The sequence below is a fragment of the Pteropus medius genome, unplaced genomic scaffold (genome assembly GCF_902729225.1).
Source record: "Pteropus medius unplaced genomic scaffold, Ma_sr-lr_union100, whole genome shotgun sequence".
NCBI classification, from domain to species: Eukaryota; Metazoa; Chordata; class Mammalia; order Chiroptera; family Pteropodidae; genus Pteropus; species Pteropus medius.
The window spans coordinates 6,669,963-6,691,040 of record NW_024353517.1 but is presented as its reverse complement, the minus strand read 5'-3'; the positions used below and the strand labels follow the sequence as shown (position 1 = coordinate 6,691,040).

At 33.4% G+C, this 21,078-nt stretch overlaps 1 protein-coding gene across 2 annotated transcripts in view; it reads right to left on the bottom strand.

Moving 5' to 3' along the window:
- Positions 1–21,078, bottom strand: part of TP63 (tumor protein p63) — a 210,070-nt gene that overhangs the window by 117,873 nt on the left and 71,119 nt on the right. For both annotated transcript variants that reach the window (XM_039850671.1, XM_039850672.1), the window contains exons 2-3: positions 14,036–14,164; positions 13,051–13,183 (exon numbers count right to left, since the gene is read on the bottom strand). In XM_039850671.1, the coding sequence (XP_039706605.1) occupies positions 13,051–13,183; positions 14,036–14,164 (262 nt within the window). The remainder of the gene's footprint in view (positions 1–13,050; positions 13,184–14,035; positions 14,165–21,078) is intronic.

The following is a 21,078-nucleotide window of genomic DNA, read 5'->3' as shown; positions in this document are numbered from 1 at the left end:
TTGGAACAACATGTACTTAATTCCAAGACAAATCATGTGGGTTTCATTTCTAATTTAGTTTCTGTTTACTATTCTGTGTCACACAGGTACAAAATTGAGATGTTAAAATGCTTGCTCTCTTTCTACCTCTTTAAGAGGGTGTGGCGAGAAATGCTTGAATAATATCCATTAAGAGCTCTCAGCTTCTTGGAAGAATGATAAGTAAACATGATGAAGTAAGAACTGTTTTTTTTTTAATCCATAGATGAATTATATGTCTATCCTCAACACAAAGGATATATTTGCTAGACCAAAATTAAGCTCACATCACTTCAGACAATATACTTCTGATAGGCACTCCACTCACCTAACCCAGATCTACAAAATGAAAGGCTCATAGTGCACAAACTAAGAGTTTCACACACACACACACACACATTTTTTTTAGCATTTTACCTTTTATCAGTAGTAGACTCCCTAAATCCCTCTAATCATAAAAATATCAATCTAGCTACTTCTTTTATCAGCCTTGTTTTATATTAATATGCCAGCATTTCATCAGCATGGTCCTTGTTTTCTAGTTAATTGGATTTGTACCTTCATCTCTCATTAGTTTGTAAAGTAAAAAGACTCTCATTTTCATCTCTGGTCCTACTCCAAGAACTGGAATTTAGTATATTCTGAATAAATGTTGGGGAAGAAAAAGAAGACAATGAATAGGTTCTTATCTGAAAAGAATAGTTCTCCACAGAGACTTTATCATAATCCCAACACGCCCATTTCTCTTGACAATAAGCAAATGACATGGCGGAGTCTGAGATCATATGCATGTGTAGGCACCTCCAAATCTCCAGCCACCTGTTCTCTAGTTCTGTAACCTATATTCAGTTCAGCAAGGCCACCTGGTTAGAATGCATTACTATTTTCCTTGAACTGACCCCAACACAACTATTTATCTACTTCTATACTTCTTCTCTTACCCAGTGGGTTCCAGCCAAACCAAACTTATATTCCTTCCATTACACAATTTATCAAGTTCACCTCTATACTTAAGTCAAAGAAAGGGTCTCAATATGATAGCCCATATATATGTACTGTGGGTCCAAGGAATTTTTAAAAATTTGCATTACTAGATGAGGGAAATATACTCCAGTTCTCTCTAAGCATCACTATTTCCTTTTCTCATACTGACGGCTTTACGCATATAAGCCTGTTCTTTAACTCACTTAAATGGTTCTCTCTGCCTAAAACAACTTCTCTCTCTTTGCTTTCACATGGCCAATATATTTCCTGAGCTTTCAAATGGCAATGATCATCAGAATTCCTGCTGAAGTTTATCTATACCCTCCTCTGGTGCTTACCACTTTCTATCTTAATAAAAGTTGTTTGTATGTGTCTACATACAAACTGGGAGGTCCTCGAAAATAGAATGTGCTCTTTTTCATTCATAAATTCCCCTGATTGTCTCAAGTATAGAAAACATTAAGTGTTAGTTATATGCAGAACCACTGAGCCGCTTCATGCCTTAGAGTTATCATTCACAGAGTATGATGTGAATACTGTCCCCAAAGTTATACAGCCCAGCAGTCATTGCCAATGACTAAACTCTGCTCTGTTGTTCATGATGGATACTCGTTTACTGTCTTCCTATTCATACCTCAATACATAAGCAACAAATATTTTCTTGTGTAATCATTTATAACATAACTTCATTCATTAACTTCATATCTATTTACTCCTGTCAACTCTAAGTTACAGGTAATGATAGACTCACTTCCTTTATTAAAACTTTGTACCCCTAGCAGAATATCTTGAACTTAGTAAATAATCAGTAAATTCTTGTTGAATTGGCAAAAACATAAGTTTGAAATTTTAGTCATTCACCAAGAAAAAGATTCTTATGAACCATCTCTACAATTAGAGAAATCCAGGTATGAGAACCTTTTAACATCTTACTGATAAAGACACATGTAGAAACCACTTAACAAATATATTTAATTACTTCTAAAGTATTATATTCTACCTTTTTATATTTCAAATGACATACCCCAACAAACCTTTTCACATGTTTTAAGATGAGTCACAGCTAGAAATACTTATTTTAAAGTAGAGACTGGAGTAAAAGTTTCTTCTCTGTCATTATAGCTATGTACCCTTTGGCAAGACACTCCTCATTTGAAGCCTGAGTTTCCCTGCCTATAAAAACATATATGTTAAATCACTGGATTGCACCAGTGATTCTCAAACATCGTAATCACCTGGAGAGCTTTTTGAAAGATTGTTGCTCTCCCTCTTCAGTTTCTGATTTAGTAGATCTAGAGTAGAACCCAAGAAATAGCATATCTCAACACGTCCTTAAGTCATGTTGATGCTACTGGCTCTGAGACCACAATTGAGAACCACTGAATTAAACCATAAGGAGCCTATGGAGCTCTGACTTCATTATCATGTTAAGATTCAAAACGAGGTATATCAGCAGTATATCCAATTCCAAAGCTTATGCTCTTAATTATTATATTGACAGAGGAAATCTTTTATTATTATTATTAAGGTTACTGAATGATACCCAAAAAACTAAAATAAAGTAATATTTAGTAATTAAAATAAAAATGTTTTCTGTGAGTTCTGTGAGACCTAAGAGATATGAGAACGTCAGCGTTTAAAAGAAGTCTGCTTCAAAATTTGATCTTAGCTTGAAGAAAAACTCAACTTTATCTAGTTTCAAATGGGAAAGGATGCTCTAGTCAGATTTTACAGCATGCTAACATACTTCAAATATTATCTTCCTTTTTGGAAATACAAAAATACAAATCTATGTAATTTTTTTTCTGCATAAGTGGTTGTTCTACTTAAGATTAATGATTGCCATTTTCCAGATTTATCAGAAGCTTAACAGCAATAACCATTGCCACTGAGAACTGACCACATGCAAGGTATTGTGCTAACTGCTTTACATGTCATTTTCAAAACAGCTTTTCAATAGCGTGTCACCAACACCATTATCCTCAGTTTGCAAATGGAGAAACTGAGACTTAGAAACATACCATAATTTAGCCAAGGTCATCCAAATAGTGAATGACAGTGCTGGATTCAAACACAGGTGCCTATCAACTTCCAGAGTCTAAATTCTTTACAACTATCTCTAATAGTAGATGAAAAGACAGATCTAGAAATCTAGAAAGTTGAGTTAATTCTGACTGATCCACAGACTCTATTGGAGACATTGAAGAAGTCAACAGTAATCAACTTGAATTTCAGTTTTCAGTTTTCCCTTCTATTAAAGTAAGGCTGAACTAGAACTAGATCATGCCTATAATTCCTAAGTATAATATTCTAGAAGTTTTCAACTTTTGTAGATTAAAACTATATCAAATAATGTGGTTGTCAATATAACACGAGTATTACTTCAAACAAATTGGATTCTCCTAAAGTCTGCACACTAGGATTCCAACCTGATCATTTTTTAAGATGCAAGGTCAGAATCAGCTCCCCTGTTTCTGCTAAAATCTCTTTCTGTTTATCTGCCCTCTTCAACTTTGTCATTCTGAATGCATACACTCTGAGCACAGCTTCTTGAGTAACATTGTTGAGGTTACACCAAAGACAGGTGTTAGGGGAACTATTTCCCCGGGGCTATCATTTCCAACTCTCCCTCCTCAAAAACAGAGAGAGAGAATAGAAGGAAAGGGTTTCTTTTCAGATTAAACACAGCAACTGCAAACACCTTCCCCTAGGCAATAAATTCTCTGCCAGTGAGTGCTGTAGTTTACCCAAACACCAAAGCAGAAAGCAAACAGCCCCTTTTGTGAAGGAGGAGCTGTCACCTGTCAACTGATGTTTGTGAATTTCTAGAGAAGAGAAAAAAAGAAAACCCTTTCCCTTATTTTATTAAGCAGACTGTTTGTTCAAGGTTTGAAATGCATACTTGTGTTTAAGGCAATGTCCCTGGTTTGGCAAATGTCCCTTTCTTGAACAAAGTGGTACCTTCCGATTGGCTATGCTGTACAAAGAACAGAACAGAAAAACAATCTGCTCTTCTGGGGACACCTAAACTCATTCTAAACTGACTGGATATTGAGCCACCTTAAAAACAACATAAATAACTACAAGCCCATTTTCCAAAACTTAGAGGGTTTTGCTATATGTAATGTGTTTTCTTGTTTGTTTCATTTGTGTTCATAGAACTACAGATAAACACCTACTGGCATAAACTGTAGTTGAGCAATCATTTTAGTAGTACTAGCTAAGGAGTAAGAGTTTTAGGGCTACTAAAGCAAGAATTAAGTGCCAGATGGAAAAGGAAAACTTATGTCCATTCTCAGGTTCAGGGCTAATCCTAGGGGGAAGCTTGAAAATGGATTTTGTCCATCCTTCTTTTACCACCTCCTTCTTTACATTGTTCTCATCCCAATTAGGCCTGCCCACTACACTCACAGATTCTTCAAAATGTCTTACTCAACTCCAGTGAACACTATCATCCCTCCCACGGATTGTAATCAAAGCTGTATCAAAATAGACTATTTCACTTTAATGTACAATGACTAGAAATTCATTTAGTTACCTAGAAGTATTTAATTTTTTTTAAAAGAAAGAGATCATATAACCACAATTGATTTTGAATTTGTAGATACTTTTACATGGTTGGTGGGAGTGTAAATTAAGATAAAAAAATGACTCATGAAAAGACATTTGATAATAAGTGTAAATAATATTCGTGTTCATACAGATTTATTCAATAGCATACTTTTAAGTATCTAGCATAAAAATATTTTGTATATATTCTTCTTAAAACCTATAAATAATAGTTAAACAAATCATTGTATATATACATACACACACACACATATATAAAAATACAGTGCGGGAATTAAAGTTGTAAAGATTAGTAAATAAGAGAAAAATGTTTACATAAAATGACAAAAGTAGATTACAAAATTTATATAAACATTATCTAAATATGTTTTATAAAGGTATTCCAGGAAAAAAATTAAAAAAAACCTAAAATGTTCATATTTATTGTCACTAGATAGAATTATATATGCTTTTGATATCTCTAAAGTTCTTTTCAATTAATATGCATTTAATTTGCTTTTGTAATCAGACATTTGTTAATTTGTATTTTAGTATAAAAAGTAATACATATTTACCTATCTCACAGAGTTCTTAAAAGCACAGACAAGTGATAAAAGTGATAATTTTTAATTGATTATATATTTACATGCCTGGAATTTTTAATGAAACAAATCAGATAATGAAGTAATCATCAGAATTCTCTGAGGCCCATGATAAATATTATGTCTATCCATACAAATGAAGAAAAAGAGGCTCTTGTTTATCATGTTCACACAGCTAACATTGGTAAAGACAAAACAACTCCATTGCGTCTGACCACAAATCTCGTGCTGTAATTCTAATATAAATAATAAATTATAAAGCCTTATATTGAATATAAGATAGTCATCAAAGTTAAAGCAAAACAAAACAAAACAAAAGCATTTAATCAAATTTTCCTACATTGAACTCTAGTAGTTTTCTGAAAGACCAGAAAAGAGTTCAGAAGTGGAGATGGAGAAGTAGGGAACTTGGAAAGAAGCAAAAGAATGCACAGGAGAAACAAAAGGAGGGTGGCAGTAGTGGCATGAGGTGGCTCTGGAAGCCTGAAGAAGGCCACGTAGGAGGAGAAGGGACGGAAAATCGCTGGAACGACCTCTTAATACTGATGTAAGTCTTACAACTGGGCAACATTGTGCATCTCAGGTGCCAGGAGACCAAGACACATAGAAAATAATTGCTTTTTGTATGATATATCAGGCATCATGACCTTTCTACTTTTTGAGCCAGAAGGAGGCATGAAAAGAGGGAGGTTTAGAATGTTTGAGTGATTCATGCAGCAATGCTGTTAGCCAGTGCCATGAAGCCTGACTGGAGTAACTTACTAAAAAACAATTTGCTTGCACAATATAAGCTTAATATATATATATATTATATATATATATTATATATATATATATATAAATAAAATATATATATATATTTAGAGAAAGAAATGTATCAAAGATCTAGAACAATTGGCAATCAAAAACTATTATGATGCAATTTTATAATATTTAAAAATATCTATGTGTGTGGGCCAGATTAAGTTATATGTGAGTGAATGTAGGGGTGTGTGTGTGTAGTGTGTGTGTGTGTGTGAGAGAGAGACAGAGAGAGAGAGAGTGTGTTCGGGAGGGAGGAAAGAATAAATGAGCAATGGAGAGAATATTTATAAGCTTTTGATCAATTAAGAATTCAGCAAATTAGAGCTTTGACATGATTTATCATCCTGCTTTGAAAATACATTTATTTTTCTTAAAAAGTTTATTCTGATAAACAAAAAGTCTGTACAGAATTACCTATTCTTCCTGATAATGTCCAATGAAAATTGTAACTTTGGTATAAAGAAAGAGCAACATCAATGACAAATATCCTGTTCAATATAATAGACTATTCCCTTGAGTTCTTTAAAATACATCTGACAGTAGAAAATAACAATTATAACCTTGTCTTATGAAGTGTTAAATGTGGATAAATGTAATATATACAACAACAACACCACCATAGGGGAGGGTTATGAAACCAATATTGTGGTAAGGTTTCTACATTTCACTTGAAGTAGCAAAACATTGATTCTCAATAGACTGTAAAAAATTATAAATATTGTAATCCCTAGAGCAATCACTAAAAGTACATGGAGATATAGCCAAAACTAAAATAGAACCATTAAAATCAAATACCAAAAGCAGGTCAAATAATCTAAATGGCAGCATAAAATGGAAACAGAAGAATAAAGGGAATAAACAAACAAAAAAATAAATGATTAAAAAATCAATAATTACATTAAATGTACATAATGCAAATATACCAATTAATAGACAAAGATTACCAGAATGGATTTAAAAAATCTAATTATATGTAGTCTGGAATGTATTTCAAATATAATGATAAATATAGGTTAAAAGTAAAAGGATGGAGAGAAGATTTACTATGCAAAGATTAGTAAAAAGGAAGTTAGATAAGTAATACTAATATAAATAAAGACAAAGTAGACTTTGGAGCAAACTACATTACCATGGATAAAGAAAAATATTATATCATGATATAATGATTGATTCAACAAACAGATTTAACAACCTTAAGTATGATATACCTAAAAACAGTGCTTCGATGTACATGAAGCAAAAAACTGACAGATTTGAAATGAGAGACAAATCCATAATTAGAGTTGGAGACTTCAACACTCTTCTCTTAGTACTCAATAGAACTAGTATACAGAAAATAGGCAAGGATACAGGAGAATTGCATAATACCATAAATCAATTAATATAATTGACATTTATAGAACATTCTATCTAACAAAAATTAAATATATAGTCTTTCAAGTGACCATGGAATATTATCAAGATAACCATATCCTTACTTATAAAATAAACTTGAACAAATTTTAAATATTTGAAATCACATAATGCTTTCTGACCTTAATGGTCAGAATCAGTAATGGAAAAGTAACAGAAAATATCTAAACACTTGGAAATTAAACAATATGCTTCTAAATACACATAGGTTAAAGAGGAAGTCTCGAGGGATATTAGAAAATATTTCAAGGTAAACAAAAAGAAAAATACAACATATCAAAATTTATGAGATGTAGCTAAAGCAGTGTTCAGTGGGAAACTTACAAAAGCAAATACTACTATTAGAAGAGAAGAAAGATCTCAACTCAATAATATAAACTTCCAATTTAAGAAACTTGAAAAAGAGTAAAGTAAACACAAAGAAGCAGAAGAAAAGAAATAAAATAAGACCAGAAATAATAAGGTTGAAAACAGAAAGATCGTAGAGAAAAACACAGAAGCCAAAAAATTGAGCTTGTTCTTTGAAAAAGATCAACAGAATTAATAAATCTCTGGCAAGGCTGACAAAGAAAAAGAGAGAAGACCTAAGTTACCAATATCAGAAATAAAACAGGAGGATATTACAGATCCCACAGACATTAAAAGGATAATAAGGAAACCCTCCAAACAATTCATTCTACTTATGAAAATTCAAAAACTTTGGTGAAATTAACCAATTTCTCAAAAAAACACAATTTATAAAAACCCAAGATGAAACAGATCATATCAATAGTCTATTGATATGAAAACTATAATGTAGCAGAAAGGCAAGAAAGGCATATAACTATTAAAATAACTGAATTTATAAAGAGCTTCTTAAAAAGAAATACTCAGGTCCAAATGGTTTCACTCACGAATTCTACCAAACCTTTAATAAGAAATAATATCAAATATATGTAATTTTTCTCAGAATATAAAACACACCGCATGCCAAGCACAAATACAGAAAGCACACTGAGGATCATGAATAATAGGGTTGCCAAGATGAAAATAACCGCACATCATAGCTACTGATATAATCTCACAGTGGTATGAGGGCTTCACCCTCATTTGCTTTAAACTGTAATTTTTCTTGTTTGAGTCCAAAACTTTAGTCTTTAGAATTCTATTTGGTCTTATCTATTTAGTTATTATAAATAATTCTTCAGTGAAGGCTTCATTTCTGCATACATTTCTGCATACATGTGTATAGCACGTCTGTATGTATGTGCATGTGTAATTGAATCATTTTGTGGAAAACATTTCTAGAAGTGGCACTTATAGACTAAAGAGTGAGTACCTTAAACTTAAATAAATTAAAATGGGCAAGTTGCCCTTGAAATATATTATATCAATTTATATTCCCACCAGAAGTGGAAAGATTGACTGTTTCCCAACAATCTCACTAGCACTGGATATTACCAATCACTTAAATCTTTGCTGACTAGATAGATGATAAACAATCTCATAGTTTCAATTAACGATATTTTTTTATTATTGGAGAGGTTCAACATTTTATACCTGTTAAACACCTAATTATTACCTATACTCTTTGCCAAAGGGTGGGGATGGGGATGGATTTAATCGTCATTAATTTTTCAGTATTTAGTTTATTAGGGCTAGTATACTTATCATGTATTGTAGTTTTTAAAATTTATATTATGTCTTTTTAAATATAAACTCCTTTGCCAAAATTTTCAATCATCTTTCAAAACTTCTGAGCTTTACATTATGTTTTTTTAAATAAATTATTTTTATAACAGTTACCCAAACTTGAACTACTTTTTCCTTTTCCTGTTTTGATGAATTTGACTCATATTTCAAGGAAGACCTAAATAAAAATCATCTTCTCAAATATATTGCCAATCTTTTGTTTGAACAATGAATTGTTCCTTTTTACGTGCCTTTAAAATATATATGCATCTGAATATTTTTCATAAGTAATTTTATACACTCTTGCCTTTCTGCTACATTATAGTTTTCTCAAGGCTAGAGATTAAAATTTGTTTATTTGTATCACAAAGAACATAGCATATAGTAAGTGCTAAAGAAATGCTTGTGGCTAGACCTAGTATATAAACTTGAAATTTTATATGAATCTTGGGTCATGAAAGATATAGGGCACTATGCTAGGTACTGTGGTATAAGCCTTTCCAAATACAAAACACTATCTCCTCTGTTGAAATGTAGATCTGAAGACTCTCCATGTATATCTTAGATGCTAAATAAGAATTTACAAAAATAGGTGGGTTTTGACAGTTACCACTCAAATCCCTAGAGAAAAACCCAATTCAGCTAAACAGAGCTTCCTTCAAAGTATGAAGAATAAACAACTGCAAAATTAAGAGTTATGTAGTTTTCTTCTAGGAGAACATTTAAGTATTAACATCATTATCCACCTCTTGAAGACATGACAGACATGCTTAGACAATTTATAAGTAATGCAAAGCTGAGATATAGTCATATATCAGACAACAGAATTAAGAGCCAACAAAGGTCTTGCTAATCCAATGCAGCACATTCTTCGGTGACATTAAAATCATTCTAATGAAGAGAGCACATACATTCTCTGCAATCCACATTTCCTTTGTTAATAATTAGAGCAAAACATTATGATCCCATTTCATGACTAGTTGTTAAGTTGAAGGATATTTCAAAAATCCGTAAAAATGGGATGACATTCTCAATTTCAAGATCTCTGTCCTTAATAATCTGACATGCTGTTTCCTGTCTACAGATTAGTATTTCTTGCACAGTAAAAGAATGCTTGGCTGAGATTCAAGAAGAAAGGAATTTATGTTCAGAGTTTGAAACTATTAGCTATTAATCTATACACAGAAAACTGAAAATATGCTACCAAATAGTGGAAGAAAAGAATCTCACACCAGTTGCAGCAGCTGTCAGTTTAGAAGGACTAGGAACCTCAGAGGATCCTAGTTCGTACTTTCCAAACGAAAACACTAATTATAACAGTCTGAGTAAGTCCACCATTTCACCACTCCTGTTGCAGAGACCTAATGTTATCTAGTCCCATCTATGTGGCTTTCAGATGTGGACATATATGAGGATGTTGGAACAGTCATACGAGAGTACACCCAGGATTCATATAGAACTATAATTTATTAGCAATGTTTCAGTTCTTTGGAGACAAGAATAAGGCAGCCACAGACAGGCAAGATTTTTTTTTTTTTTAATTTGATCAAGTTCATTCTTATTCTATTTATATATTCTTTTCAATACAGTTGTTTCCAAGTGACCTATCTTGTTCTTTCTACTGGTAAAACTCCATTTCATTTTGTTTTCCATCTTTTTCTGAATCACTTCAACCCTTCACTCCTTACAAATTTGTCTACTCCGGGTCTTATTTCCTAATTTCTTATTACCCTCAATTTAATCTGGTAAACAATGTTAAGCTCAACGGTGCTAATAAGTGATGATAAAACTATTTCATCATTCCTAATTACCAATGTTGTCATGTGCCACTTCAGAAGAAGGAAAAATGTGGAGATTCTATGACATGACTATTCAATGGGAAAAAGAGTGGAGATTTTCCCACACAGCATCCCTAAAGCTTATAGAAAAAGAGGTGCTCAAGATAAAATGAAGCTCAAGCTCTTAACAAATGCAATAGCTTAGACTACAGCCATCCCCAACCTTTTTGGCCCCAGGGACCAGTGCTCCTATGAGACTCTAAGGCCTAATGATCTGAGATGGAGCTGAGATGGTGATGCTATCTACCACTGGGGAGCAACTGCTAATACAGATGAAGCTTCACTCTATCACCTGTCGCTCACCTCCTGCTGTGTGGCTCGGTTTCTAACAGGGCATGGATCAGTATCAGTACCAGTCTGTGGTCTGGGGATTGGAGACCCCTGCCTTAGAGGAAGACAGTTCTTTTAAATGGGGCTGTTTAAAAGAGAACTTTTTGACTTCTTAGATAACTTTCAAGTCTCATTTCTTTTGACTTCAAAAATTCCTGAGGACCTAATACATGTCAAATGCTATAATACTGAGCATGGCAAAATGTGGTCCCTATCCCGTTAGAGACAGAAAAATAAACTACTATATCATTGTGTAATAAGTGATGTTCTCAAGGAGAAAATCTCTTATAAAACAAAGAAGCAAGAAATAGCATGACACATTAAAAAAAAAAAACCGAATGCATGGAAATATAATAATAGGAACTATAAAAGAAAAGGCTTGATTCTCAATTTAAAATTTTATAACCTCTGCTTGCTTTTACAAGCCCAATAGTCAGAACAGAAAATCCCTGGAGAGAATATAAAAAGATAGGTTTGCCTAGGCAAGTGCTATCTATCAATTTAAGAAATTATTTAGTGAATTAGGAATATTTCTAAGTCACTGTCAAATCAGAATTTATAGAAATTGATATGCAATTATAATACATTCCAAAGCCTTTAATAACCTGCCCTTTAGATTTATCTGTCAGTTTCTTTTTACTAGCTGGAGGATAATTGAGAAATGGGTCCATATTAGAATAGAAAGGAGCAGTGAGAAATAATTTTCCCTTATCGACACAATGACAAACCATCAGTGAATTTACAAAGTTGCAATTTTTTATTTTTGGTTCTTTCCTCTCCTCTTTCCCCACTTCTTCTTCTCCCCATAATAAAATGTACAATCCATATCAAAACATATATTGTGAAAATATCAGAAAAATCATGTATTAGGCAAAAAAGGCAAGTCATACCAAAACATATACTTAAGTTCTTTCGTTTAAACCATTCCTTCAAATAAAATAAATTGTCCCCCACCCAAAAAAGGCAAGACATTTTATAAAGCACTTTAATCACATCAGCAGACATTCTGTAACACTTTATCCTCTTTCTAGCTTTTTCAATATTATTTTTCTAGAAATTTTTTTTGGTTTTGTTTTTAATTTTTATAGGAAAAGCAGCAGGTCTAGTGTAGTAAATGAACAATTAAAAAAAAAAGAAAGAAAGAAAGAAAGAAAAGAAAACCTACCAGCATTATGGACTGCACAAATACTGGAAATTCCGTCTAAACATCTCAGAAAAGTGTTATACTATCGTTATGCCATTATACTCTTTAGCTGTCTGGGAGGTGTGTGGCATAAAAGGTCTTACAATTTTATAAATGAGAAACTGAGGCCTAAGGTCATGAATGATTCAGTGGTGGAACCAAAAGAAAGCCTGTTTTGTATTATCGGTTACCTTTTTTCTTCTTATTCTGTTATCAGGTACTTAAATCTGTGTGTTTGCATAGGATTTACTTTATCCTCCCTCATTAAAGAATAGTTCCATGAGAGAGGCAGTTTGCCATAGTTGGAAGCGCTTTGGATAAAATTCAGATCAAGATTCTGGTTCTGCCTATAAAACCTTGAGCTGGTAACATCCTCTCTAAATCAATATAGACATGAAGAGCATTTCAGATAAAGGATGTAAAAAATTATTTCCAATCTTCTTCTCCCACACCAGTGGAAACATGTACATTATGGAGAGTTGAGGCAGGCCCAGAATCCACAAGCTCCTAATTCTCTCTTTGCTGACCACATTGACACTTTCCAAAGGCTTTGCCCATTCAGAGCCACCTGACTTTTCATATGCCATGAAAAAGACAGTTGTAACGGAGATGTTGATACCATGGCTTATAGATTAAAGAGGAAACCCACACCACTCACCCACATAGGGTCACTCAGGTCCGAGTTCTGCATGCGAATACAGTCCATGCTAATCTCAATCTTATTTGTTGCGCCATTTTCTGACGGTTCATCTACAAAGTTCAAGTCAATGGGCTGAACTGAACAGATGGGCCTACCATAAAGAAAAAACAAACAAAAAAGTGTGTTAGGCATGGAAACGGACTAAAACACATTCACGCAGTTGGTAACAATGAGCCCTTTCAGCTTCAAAGTTGGCAAGTCAGAAACCCTAGGTTTGAATCTTAGCTCAAACACTTATCAGATGCATGATCACAGGCAGTTAAAATCCAAGCCCTATTTATGAAATAGGAATCATGAACCTTGCCGGGTGGGACAAAGGAAATAACAAAATGTATTAAGGATAGAGTATTTTATTACACAATTCCTTAGGTCCCCAGTGCTCTGATATTCTTTCACCTTCCGTTTAATTTACTTATTTACCAATCCAGACTTTAAGAAAAGAGATAATAATCTTTCTCTTAGCAAGGCATAAATGACCAATAAAATATAGTGCTGTATTTTCTGAGGGGGTATTTTTACTGTAACAGCAAATAAGAGTTTTTAAGTTAAAAGAACAGATTTTGAGTATCAGGGAACCATTGAGGAAGTTATTTTGGGTTGGATAGAAGATCCCTTCTGATTATTCAAAACTACACCACCTTGGAATAATAATGATGTTTTGATGCTGATAAATGAATAAATCTTCACTGCATTTTGAACACAGAAATACCTCTTGGAGGAATAAAAATTTCCCAACAATATTAACTGATTTTTATTGATTCTAGAAATATACCCTACTGATGCAATATTTTGACTGTTCATAATTACCTATTTATACTAGTTCAAGTATAATATATATATGTACATATATACACACACACACACACACATATATATATATATATACACACACACACACACATACACATATATATATATATATATTTGCTTATATGATACTTACTGTTCCAGAAAATCCCAGATATGCTGAAAAACCTCTGGACTGAGGAATTCACTTGTCTGTGTACTCTGGGACATAGTGGATCGATAATAACTTTCTTTCCAAGAGAAATGAGCTGGGGTTTCTACAAACCTTAAAAGAACAAAAATGAAACTAGATTATAGTTTCTGTATTTATGATACAAAATATTTGTTAAAGCATACTCAATCAAGAAGAAAAATGAAGTGAATTCTCAAAATTATGCAGGTATATAGAGAGAAAATTTTATAAGTTGCACAATTGTATTTCTTCAGACAGTATTATGGATCCCACTTTGCAATAAAATCAGACAATCATGTCTCCTATGAGAGTTATTCTTTTTAGCTACACTTCTACTATACAACATCTATGTTCTACAGATTTTTAAAAGAAAATAAGCATTCCCTCATTAGATCTAACAATGAGTGTGACCTATTATTAAACCCATTTTATAAGTGTTTTAACTGATTATCTGTCCATTTATCCTCCAGCAAGTAAAAAAGTAGAAATAGAAAACAGAAGTAAATTCAGAAACTTAAATTTCACCCTCAGCATAATCACCCCTCTCCAAACTACCATCTTGACATCATGCCCAGAGAAAATAAACTCAAGTTTCTGGACCTAGATTTTTTTTCTTAATCACCAGTTACCTACCTTGATGTGTGTGGGTGGTTTCTAACTGGAGTGTAGAAGTCTAGTTAGACTAAGGAATAAGCAAACGTGTATACATTACAAATGAATTCTATTTCTGTTTGCTTTATTTGGTTGCTGGATCCTCAAGTTTTATGTTAAGAAAAAAAATAACCTTGATTCTATATACATGAAGAAAAATGTCAACTTTCTCGGGTGATGCTTTCTCCAAATCTGTTTATTATCTACACAGATCATCTGAGTATGTGGTTCATTGTGATTATCAGTAGACTAATTTTACCCCAAGATAAAATTAGCTAAGTTCTTAATAATTATTTTTATTATTACAGAGTTAAATAGTATACTAGAATAGTAAATAATTTATAATTTGTGAATGGATGCTCTGGTCTAGTTATATAATAAAAAATAATGGCATTAAATTTATTGTTGATAATTTCGAAGCTAGATGGAGAAGCTCTTTTATTTATGCAAGCCAAATATATAGAGAGTATCTATTATTTGCTATAAGTATACTGGGTACTGGAAATAAAAAGTGAATAAGATACTCTCACCCTCTAGAAAGTCATGGTGTAGAAGGTAAGACAGGAAAACAAACCTCTAATAAATGTGTATAATACTATAAAAGAACAAAAATGAATATAACGTCTTGTCTGAGGCATCAAAGAAAGAAACTTAAATGATGAGGAGAAATGAGCCAGGCCAGGTAAGGACTGATGGTATGAGTGAGCGGTTTATGGCAATAGCATAAACAAAATACTAAAATGGAAAATAACTTGACATATGTAAGAAAATTACAAGCAACTCTGTTAATATGGTATAAAAATTTTAGGCAGAAAATCTGGAAGAATTAGTTTAAGAGGGAAGTAGAAACTTATATGCTATGTTGAAATAAAAACTCAGATACTTCAATACTTCTAAAAGTAATATTAGAAGAATATTTTTTGCAAGATACTTTTAAATGAACTTTTATTTTGAGATCAAGGTAGATTCACGTGCAGTTGTAATAAATAATACAGAGCAAGTCCATGTACCCATTACTCAGTTTCCCCCAATGGTAATATCTTACAAAACTACCATATAATATCATAACCAGAATATTGACATTGATATAATTTACTGATCTTATTCAGAAATTCTTAGTTTTACTTATAGTCATTTGTGCGTTTGTATGTGTAGATCTATAAAGATTTTTATATGTAATTCAGTGTATTCACCTGTACAGTATTGAAGAATTTGAAGTATGAGATTGACACAGTCAAAATATGTTTTATATTGATACCTCTGAAAGTTGGGTGAAGGAAGGATTACAGCATATTAGTTTATGGGAAAAAATGGTTATTTAGGGGGTTCCTGGGTAAGTCCAGGTAAGACAATAGGATGATAGCAGAAGTAGGGATGGAGAATATGAGGACAAATTCAATTGTTAGTGAAAAGACTAAATCAAATATTGTTTGTTATCAGTGGAGGAGAAGGAAGAGTCAAGGATGACCAACTTTCTACCTTTCTTGGATGGGGTGGTTGATGACTCCACTAACTAAATCAGTAAATGCAGATGGAAGATCTGGCTTAAAGAGAAAGGAGAAAGAATGAGTTCCACCTTAGCATGCTGAGTTTGAAGTACCTACAGGACGGTGTATATAAAAAGTGAAGCAGACAGTTGAATAATCCTTAAACTCTAGAGAGAAGAATGGATTAGAAGTTTAGAATCAGAAATTCTTATCATAGAGTAAAAATGAATTCATGAGAATGAATACAATGGCCTCTGCAGAGAAGGTGCAATGAAGAGAGGAGGAGCCCTATTTGGAGAATCTACAAACTAAAGAAATTTATGAGAAGACACTGAGAAGTTTATGGCATCTTACAAGCCAATAGAAAGACATTTTTAAAAAAGGATCAACAGTTTTGAATGTGGCCGAAAGATTCAAGAAGATAAGACCTAAAAATTGTCTACTAGGTTTGATCCAAGGAGGTCACTGGCACCCTTGACACTAACACTTTCCATAAATTTATAAAGACACACAAAAAAATTTCAGAGGTTTGAGAATTAAATAGGGGTGAAAGGTAAGTATCCTTTTGGTATATTCCAAAGAGAAAAACTTAAATTGTACTTAAAAAGATAAAGCAGAAAGGAAGCATCTAGTCGAGAGAGAAATTTAAGATATTGGAAAAAAATGGAAATGGCATAGAGGATGGTCTTGGAAGATGCAGACAGGAAGGGGTCAAGGGCATAGGTAGAGAGGATGGCCTTGAACTTAAGACCCTAAACCCCTTATTCCATGATGAAATTAAAAAGACAAAATTAAATGCGGGTGTAAATGTGTTTACAGAACACAGAGGTCATTACTAATGGCCTCAATTTTCTCCATGAAAGAAGACACGGAGGTATCTGTTGAAAATGAGGGAAAAAGGCATTGAGTAGCTAGTTGAAGAGAAAAGATGAGGATTTAGAAATGTGGGTGAATTTTCCATGGTCCAAATCTGCACAGTTCTGTGATTCTCTCTGGTTTATACCACCTGAGAATGGCAGGAAAAAAATAGGTGAAATCACCATTACTGTTGTTTCACTAGATAGGTCACGGTGGCAGAGAACTGAGAGAACCGTGAAGACTAAATTGGGGTCCAAATTGAAAAGAACAGGAAAAGGGGCTAGGAAAGGGATAAAAATGGAGGAGCAAAGAAATTAAATGTCTTTATCAGGTCAAAAAGCATATACATAGAGGGAATAAAGTGAGAAATTTAAACTGGTGGAAATGGAAGCAAAAGTGGGTGATCAGAGTTTATGATGTCCCTGATGGCCGCATCTAAAAAAATTACCTATGTTTAGAAGAACATATTTATTTGTTTGTTTGTTTGTTTGTTTTTGGAGTTGGGGCAGATTTGGTTTGTATACTCACAACTAATGGGTAGAAAGGAAGTGAAATTTAATGAATCTAATACTGAACTGAGAGTTATGGAGAATAGTTCCACGGATGACACCTTTGGGCATGTTTGATTTATATTAAACATTTTCTTTAGCTAAAACTAAAGGACAAGAAAGTAGGGAAAATATAAGTAAAAACAATTCCTAAACAGTGACAAATATGGAGGTGAATGAAAGAATTATTCAAACCCTGAAATACAAATAAACTCTCTTGTCATGTGCATGAACCCACAAGTACCTTGTGAATATGCAAAGACTTAATTAAACACTATGACTGGTATCCTGACAGCCAGGTGAACACTAGAAGGTAAACACAGAACACAAAGTAGATTCATAGCAATAATGATATTCATTGTGTGAGAATCAATATTAAAAAAAATGTAAGTTTTTAAGTTGACAGAAATTTAGGTAGTTTCTAAAGATATTGGTAGTTAATGTGACCTGAATTTTGAATAACTGAAATTATGAGACTGATTCAAAAAGAAAGAATAAGATGGAAGGGAAGACACTCACTTTACCTAAAGCAGAAGAGAGAAAAATACTGTTGTCTCCAGACTCATCATTTACTTCTATTTCTTGCACTATTTCTACATGGAAATTCTGGTTTCTCTTTGTGCTTACACTGGCATTCCTTTGTTTTACATTCTCCCTTTAGTTTCTCTCTGACTCCTAAAAGACCTTCCCTGTATTTCAGATGCTACCACAAATCAGCTGCAAAACCTTGGGCAAGACTTCTAGCTCTTGGAACTTTAGCTGCCTTGACTGTGACCTCTGCTCTGCAGCCTCAGAAACCTACCCAAACCTCAGTGCTCTCCTCCCCACAAAGTATTTCATGGTCCATAGAGGATTTTAACTAACTTGAGGGCAAAGGTCGCATATCTCATCTTAGCATTTATTACAGTTCGATAGTTCCTTGAGGTTAGAGTGGAAGGAAAGGAACATCAGTTGGAGTGAGATAGAGTTGGGTTCAAATCCTTGCTCTACTATTAACATACTGTGAGGCTATGACCAAGTTACTTATCCTCTTTTTACATTAGTCTTTTCAACTATGCTTCCTTCATGGGGTGGTTGAGAGGCTTACTTGTAATAATGGTGCTACACATTTTCTATATGGTGCCTAGTAGTCAATACATTGGTCCTATTTATATCAAGTACGACAAAATTTATATCCAGAAAATACTTACTGAATCAAACTAATTAAATAGTGTATTTGAAAGGTCTGTTAAAGATGTACAAGTGTCACACAAAAATAATTATATTAAATCTGAATTATCCATTTCTTTCCAATTCAAACCATTCTTCCTCTATTGGTGTCCTTGGACCAAAACAATACTCCAATCACCTATAACTTTCTTCTAGATCACCTTTGTGTCAGACTTGCTACATTAAATTGGGCAAATTCCCTCTCAGAGACTCAAGCTTCAAGGGCACTGTATTATAAAAGATGGTGGTGTGTTTTTGGATAGATCAATGGTGTTCAAATTGTATTTCATGAAACCCTAAGGTTCTCAATGCCTCAATGTGTTCCCTAGATGTAAAGAAATGGCCATACCATGAAGTTTGGCTTTTGCTTGTCTCAGAGTTCTGAACAAGATTTCATTTGAAGAAAGGGTTTGATTAGAAATCAATGGTCTAAGTTAGAGGACCATAAAAGTCTCTTCTATGCAAACTCAGCTTCAATTCCCATTTTCTGAATAAATACGTAAAACAATTTTGAGAGAAAAGAAGGAAAGAAATCAGCCCGTAACATAGGACAGGAAGAGTCAGGTAAATCCCACCTAACTTCCAAGACTTTGCTGTTAGGTGAATCTCAGTATCAGTTTACTCATAGAACAATCACTCTGTTCAAATGGTTTTGTCAAACCAGTCAGACCCAATAATAGGAAGCCTGAAGTGATTTTTTTTTTTTTTTTTTTTACTTTCACCTTACTTTTCCTAGATTAACTATCCTACATTTTTTGTATTAACTCAAGGGAAAGAAAAAAGGAAGCCTACTCTTTGTAGAAATGACCTGAAAACATGAAGGGGTATCTGCTAACAGTCTGTATTCCCTCTCTTGCTTTTCCTGTTCTGTCCTCAAAATCATCACTCAAGTTTGTCTTACATGTAATTTCTTTCAGCATTCCTGAAAATTTCCAAATCTCTAAAATTTCAGAGTTCAAAACAATCTTAGGTTTATTTTGCATTTTAGAATTAAGAGATCTCAGAGATCATCCGGCTCAGTTTTTCTTATATATATGAGAGAGAGAGAGGGTGGGGGAGAGAGAGAATGTATTACCTGGGAGCTATGTAGGGAATTTACTGAGAATGAGACATGTTGCTTTTCTAAAAGTTTTACTAGTTTAGTGCTAAAAAAAAGAACACCTTTCATGTTTGTCTAATTTATACCTTTTTTCATAACTTTTTGTGCTCTAACTCTAAATTTCCCACTGGACTGTGTGACTTTATAAGGGCAGGAAAGCCAGCATAGGTTATACATTTTGGTTTGTGCTCTATTAGCTTAGTGATTGGCAGAAAAGAACTGCCATTGACTGTGACAAGATTTCACTTCAGAGGGCTTGCTTTTTCATTTTACGTATAACAATCTTTAGGCTCAGAGAGGATAAAGATGTCTATCATTATTCAGCTAGCAAATGATAGAGCTGGAATTCAAATTTAAGGCTATATGGCTTCAAAATATATGCTTTATTAAGTTACATATATGACTTCTAATTTTTATTTATCATAAAATTTGGGCAATCTGAAGTTTTCATAGCTAGATCTTTCTTTTTCTGTAAAAACAAAACAAAACAAAATATCCTACTAATTATGTTTAATCAATAGTTATCCTTTCCCTTCAAAATAAGAAAGAAAATGACATGGGAAAAGTAGTACCAATCACTGAATAACATTACAGAATATCTGGCCTTTCTGCAGATTCTCAATGTTGCCTTAAGTAGCTGACTCTCAAATGTAGTTGTCAGACAAGACAGCCGACATCACTATCACTCTTCAAGGGGGCTAGAGCACTCAAATACTCTGGCTGTATCTCTAGTTCTCAGATAAAAGTGGTTCAAAACTCTGAACATGGATTATCTTTCTTTTGTCTGTCCGTCCATCCATCCATCCATCCATCCATCCATCCATCCATCCATCAAATTATTGCTTCAGCCTGGTTTACCAAGCTCTCTGGATCTTCCCCAGAACAAGTCTTTTGGCTGGCCTCAGGAACATTCTGTGTCACACAATTTCTTCTATATTTTTAGTTCAGAAACATTCCCACACTTTGAGTTTACTTTTCTACTATTATAATGATTATCATTATTAATTGTCATGCTTAGTTTTAAGGATGCCAAAGAGCATCTTGATGCCTTTTAGTAAATGGCCTGTTTATTGCCCAAGGGCCCTGGAGGAGCGCATTTATTCTTAGGCTTGAGATAAATACCCCTCCAGAAAATAACTCACACAATCTAAAGCA